Here is a 6,000-nt window from a genome sequence, read left to right on the forward strand (position 1 = left end):
ACCTGAACAATTTAAATCACTTGCACAGAAAATTATGCGTAAAGGCATGAAAGAAAAATATTTTCAAGAGCTGCAGAGGAAAGAACTGATGTTTTAAAAACATTTAAGTTAGTAAAATGACCACTTTGAGATGATTCCAGCATGTTCATTACATGAATTGGGTTTTTTAAAATTGTATTTGTAATATGGTAGCACCTAAAGAAATAAAAGGAGATACTGAAATATGTTATTTTTAGTTGTACATAAAAAACCCTGTAATTAATTTTGGAATATTACTGGAGTAGAAGGATCCATTTTAACTGTCACAATGACAATAGTTCGCATGTTAAGTCCTACATGTGCTCCATTGAAATGGCTTTTTATTTATTAATAAGGCATCTTTCTAGAGAAGTTTGGAAGAGGACAATGGTTTTTGTTTTAAAACAATTTTGACTACAAAATTATAGATAATGGGTCAAACTTTGCTCTCAGCCACACAGGTGACTAAATCTGGAGCCACTCCATTCATTTCAATGCAGTGACTATAGATTTACACGGATGTAAACCGAGAGTAAGTTTGGCTCAGTAGCTTTACACAGTATAGTTACATATTGTAAATGAGAATTTTCCCCATATATAGAGTTAGGTATATGTTCATTTAAAAATCACAGACAAAGGAACTATACAGGTGGCTCCCTCATTAAATGCACCAACATCATACCATACCAACTTGCTAGGATATGTGAGTTTTTGAAAACAAAATGTTTATAAAACAAGTACAGCAATTTCTATTTGTGACAAACACAAGACTGCAAAAACAGTGGAACTTTTGTCTGATTAATATTTTGTAGTGTCTTTCAGACAGCATCAAATTTAAATAAAAAGTTCCATTATCATTTTTCCAATATGTTCATTTACACAATTTTTTCCAACTTCTGATATTTTGCATGTTGTTTAAGAGATTTGAAAAGGGGAGGGGGGGCGAAATCAAAAGAAATTCTGTAAACTTTTGTGACCGTTTTCAACCAGAGATGTCACAACACAGTAAAGCTAAACTAATATCTATTTCTGGATTTGCATGATTAAAGCGTAAGAGAAGTGGATCGGATTTCAAAAGATTTGCTGTGACAAATGTAATTATTCTTAAAATATACCCATGCTATAAACCTTACTTAAAGTACTTTGAAGCATTTATAACTCAGGTTAAAACAAAAACTTTACATTTTTTGTTTACTAGGACAAAAGATACATTTCATTAGCCAGTCCATGTGCTGGCTACAGAGAACATACTAGCCTCAGTATAGAAAAGTGCATTTATTAGAGATGCATTAATATAGCCTTATTTATGACAGAAGATAATGTCAGCATCAGAACTCCATATGATAAAGCCTCCATTTCTTTTTAAAAATGCAGGCTGCTTTACCCAAAGATAAAATCTATTCATTTTTACTAATCATCCCATCAACCAATCGCCATTATCTCCAGCTATCTAGCTATAAACATAATGTAGACTGGAGTGAAAGAGCGTGAGGTTGAGAGACAGATTACTACACGCAGCTTTTTATAAAGCATTTTCTTTCATTATAACAGGTCTTTTCATCATAAGGACACAGAACCTTTAAAGTTGGTCATAATACTTCAATACAGTAGATGACTGTGGCTTAAAATCTCGTTCAGAACCTGCTCCAGAAAGAAAACAAACTCACTCATTTGACACACAAATTGTTTTCAATTCATTAAAAAGCAAAATTGCATATCCCAGTGCTGGCAGCTGAGTCCGTATGGATGGAAGGGGTATTCACTCATCTCTTTGTATGCTGGCAGTACCCAAACCGAAGTTTAGCACTATGCAGCAGAGATTGTTGTGCAGCCAGAAGATGCATGAGGTAATTTTAAAAGCTTTATTTGCCTTTAGAACATTAAAATCTGCTTTGTAGCTTACTTTTGATTAAACAATTGTAGCAACTCTGAGGAGGTTTTGGAGTAAAAATAACTAATACATCTGTACTTTTGATTATACTAGACATTACAGACTCAGATGGTATACTAAAACTGTTATTCTTCCATCAATAATTGAAATCTCATCTTAAAATTATTTGTAACTAACACATCTATTGTACAAGTTCTTGAATTATTCATTTCAGTTAAAATAAAGTCTCTTTCATGTAGCCCAACTTCTTTTTAAACAGACTGTTTTATGGGGTTGCTTTGGTTTTTTTTTCTTGTTTGTTCATTTAGAAAATAAATGGTGTGACCTGTTCACATTTAAGAAGAATTTTCTGCAATGTTTAATCTAAACAACAGCATGTGTGGTTGTAAAACTGTTTATCTTTAGTCAAGTGCATTACTAAATGTTTCGAGCATTTTTACATATTATATTCACAGCAGTAAAACATCTGTGAAATAATTGTGAATGAAAAGCAACTTTCCAGGAATACTTTCCAAAGGGAGATAATAGTTGTCTAACTGAATTTGAAGATACTTATGAAAAAATAAACACTGACACCCTGTCATAAAAGCAGGTGATAAACAATAAAACAGGAACACTAATAAAATAGACAAGTGAATTAGAATAAGCTTAAATTACAGTGTGACATCAAGTGTCTAGTTAAAATATGCCGTTTACAACTTTGCTTCGAAAATGATAGCTGAGAATCAATAGGGTTATTTACTGGAGTTTTACAAGCTTAAAAAAAAAGTCAAATGAATAGTCAACAGTTACTGAGCATGCAAACATTCCATTCTTTCCTCCCCTTTCCCTCCCATTTTCTCTGGCAGAAAGTCTAATTGGAAAATCAGTAGTATAAGTAAAGTGGTTATTCTTCCACTATTATAATTAACCAAAAGCTTCATGTAACGTTTCACTGGCAAGCACTGGTAAACCTCTAATGGATGGCTAAGAAATTAAACGTTAAAACAAAACACTAAAAATACAAAAACAAAACAACCCCCACAAAAGCCTGAACACCTTTAAACACAAGCCACATGATACACACAATGGCCACCACCAAGGAGCAGAATAAAAACCTTCCGTATCTCACTTTTAAAAGTCTTTCAAGTCCTCAGAGGTCTTAAACTTTCCAAATGATATCAAAAGTGGTACAGGGAGGTGAGGGGGAGGGAAAACCCCCTACTTGTTTCAGCGTATCATACAATGAAACTGATCATGCCTTGTTTTGTAATTCCACTCGCCAGTCCTTTTTTAACTGATATCTATGTGAAATGAGCTGAGGTTCACGGTCCAGTTAGGAACGGATAATACATTCATTGTCCTGGCAGCGAACTTTTTCTCTCACTGGAAGAATTCACGCTTGCCTCAAGAATAATAATTACAGAAAACTAAAAATGCACTGCTAACGAATTAATCCCTAACGGACAACACGCTAACGAGGGCAGTAATGATTTGAGGACTCTCTTCATCACAACAGGACTTGCATCTTCTGCTACAATGGGCTATTGTGCATCCTCCTAACTCACTATACCTCTTATAGATTCAAGATGTCAAAGGTTGTCTGGCCCGACTGACCATGACATGCTAGTTAACTCGTTCTGCGGAGCTCACTGGAACTGTATTAAAACTTTAATTGTGCCCAAACGCAGCTCGAGCCAGATTATGTGGGATCTATAACACATGGCTCGGGATCATAACAGAATGGTAACCTGTTCTAATGTAAACAAATGGAGGGAAAAGTTAGATTGGGGTCTCAGATGAAAGGCAACGCTTTGCAAAACACACTTCTCTCACACGTGATGATTTTACACTGTGTCATAAATGTACCATCCCAGAGTTTTACTGTAATCAGGTTGTTCTGTAATGTATTGAACTTCCCCCCTCCCCTCTACAGAAAATATTGCATGGCAAAAATACACATACACATACATGCCATATTTGAAAAGCAGCAGATAAAAGTAAAACAAAGCTGAGAGCCTGAGGGAGCTGCCTGAGACAAGTTACTCTGCACCAGGCTTTTTCAAACTACTTCTCCGTGTACTTTTTAAAAGAGAATTGAATAAGCTTCCCTGTGGAAACTGTAGTTCACATTAACGGTCTCTTGTTACAGAGAGGAAAGCATACAAGTGGGACAAGAGTGAGGCTGCTCCATGGAAGAGTGTGAAAAAAATCAAATGTTAATTTGATAAATGTGAGGTCTGGGACATTTTGTCAAAGAGGGAGGGAAAGCAGAAAAGGGAGGAAAAAAAAAAGCAGCCCTGCTGCCAACTCACCATCCACCAAGTTCTGGCCGAGATGTCGTAGCAGAGCTGCCATTTGATGGAGCCGTCGGAGGTTTTCCCTGCCATTATGCTGTCAGCAAGCTTCATCTGATGCTAACTCACGGGAGATAAGACACCTAATTGAGAAAACATTTGCACTGGCATGTTGGGCAACATGTAGCCCGGTCCATACCATATGGAATCATGGGTAAAAAAAAAAAATCTCCTTGACAATGAACCAATCTCTCACAGACCCAGTGGCAAGGTGAAGTAGAGATGAAAAGTCATCTGCTCCTAGCACTGTCCTCTCCCTTCTCTCCCCCCCCCCCTCTTTTTTTTAAAAAATAAGAACCCACTGCTCAACATCAAAGAGAGGCGGTCAGAATTAGGGTTTCATCACTCATAATTTTGGTCTACAAGGTTTTTCCTCCCCCCCCTCTTCTTTTTAAGAAGAATAAAGAGATTTAATAGGACAAAGGCAGGTAGTGGACTGCGGAGGGAGATCGCCACAGGCTATTAGCCTAAAATTTCTGCTTGACAGATGGAACTGCTTAGAGACTATCATGCAATGTTTGGGCTTTTTTTTTTTTTTTTTTTTTTTTAAAAGAGTTTCAGTCTCATTCAGTATCTGTTTATCGCAGCTACTTTTCCCATGAACATGACCGGGAGGGGTAAGTGAGGGAACAACCTACTGAATGTTTTCAATTTCTTTTTTCTTGCTGATTTTTTTAATAGTTATGGACATAATCATTTTAGTAACAAAAAGCAAAACAAATGTATAGACTGCCTAAGTGTATTCCCCCCCAGTGATTGATAGAGCTTTCCAAAGGAATCAAATACGGTCTTTCATTTTTTTTAAAAAAAGGGAAAGATTTGGCTCCATCCTTATTTTCAGATACTAGAGAATGTTGTTTAAATGAATGACTTTCCATATGTAGATCAGATGGCTAAAGGACTACCCAAGAGCTAATCAAACAATTCTTTTTTCAATACAGTTTTTCCACCTTTTCATTCTTTAAACTTGTTTTTAATGTAACATTTTATAATATCGTTTGGTAACAACCATAGCAGTCATGTATGTTTGTTTTTCTCCACTGCAAAACTTCTCTATGCATCAGTGTTCTCATTAACACACAACTTTTACTCGAGGAAACAATACCCTAACATGGAAAGAGGACATCACAAAAAAACAGTTTTGAAAAGTTATGAAATGCTGACATTAAACAATATCCTCCTTTCTTGGAAAATAAAATAAAAGATAATCATAGAATTGAAATATGGAGGAGGTAAATTATCTCAGTGCATTGTGAAACCAGGAAGTAAATTTTCACTTTTATTACGATAGAATATTAAATAGGCACTGAATGGTTTACATTTAAATCAGACCATTTTATAATATCAGGAGACAGATGTACAATACATAACCACCATCACATAATAATAGGCACTGCAATCTATACAGTAGTTTTTTCCCTCATGTGCTCCAAGAGTGAATTTGTAAACTTGCAGACGATTGCCAGTGCTATTTCGAACCTCTATTAAAGTATGACTGATAAAGTCATTCAAAGATAGCTGTACAAGTCTTTTCACTATTTAGACACAAGGGGAAAATGTATTAAGAATCTCCACTCTAGATTAAACAATATCCATTTAGTTTAGATCAAAAGCAAAGAGTTTGCGGGCACATAATTTTTCAGATTGTTCTGCATGCTAATGATGGTTTAACTATTTGGCTACAGCAAAATACCCTTCCAGATTATATAGTTTACAAAATAGTTATTCACTATGGTATAGAATTTCTTTCATTCA

The 6,000-nt window shown here is 35.5% G+C and overlaps 1 protein-coding gene across 4 annotated transcripts in view; it reads right to left on the reverse strand.

Moving 5' to 3' along the window:
* NFIA (nuclear factor I A) overlaps positions 1 to 4,603 on the reverse strand; it is a 466,574-nt gene extending 461,971 nt beyond the window's left edge. Inside the window, exon 1 of one of the 4 annotated variants that reach the window (XM_037907918.2) lies at positions 4,204 to 4,603. In XM_037907918.2, coding sequence (XP_037763846.1) covers positions 4,204 to 4,299 — 96 coding nt within the window. In that variant the 5' untranslated portion in view covers positions 4,300 to 4,603. The remainder of the gene's footprint in view (positions 1 to 4,203) is intronic. The other 3 variants (XM_043552640.1, XM_043552638.1, XM_037907922.2) reach the window with 3 other exon arrangements.
* Between the last annotated feature and the right edge of the window lie 1,397 nt (positions 4,604 to 6,000).

The sequence above is a fragment of the Chelonia mydas genome, chromosome 8, assembly GCF_015237465.2.
Source record: "Chelonia mydas isolate rCheMyd1 chromosome 8, rCheMyd1.pri.v2, whole genome shotgun sequence".
In the NCBI taxonomy this organism is placed as follows: Eukaryota; Metazoa; Chordata; order Testudines; family Cheloniidae; genus Chelonia; species Chelonia mydas.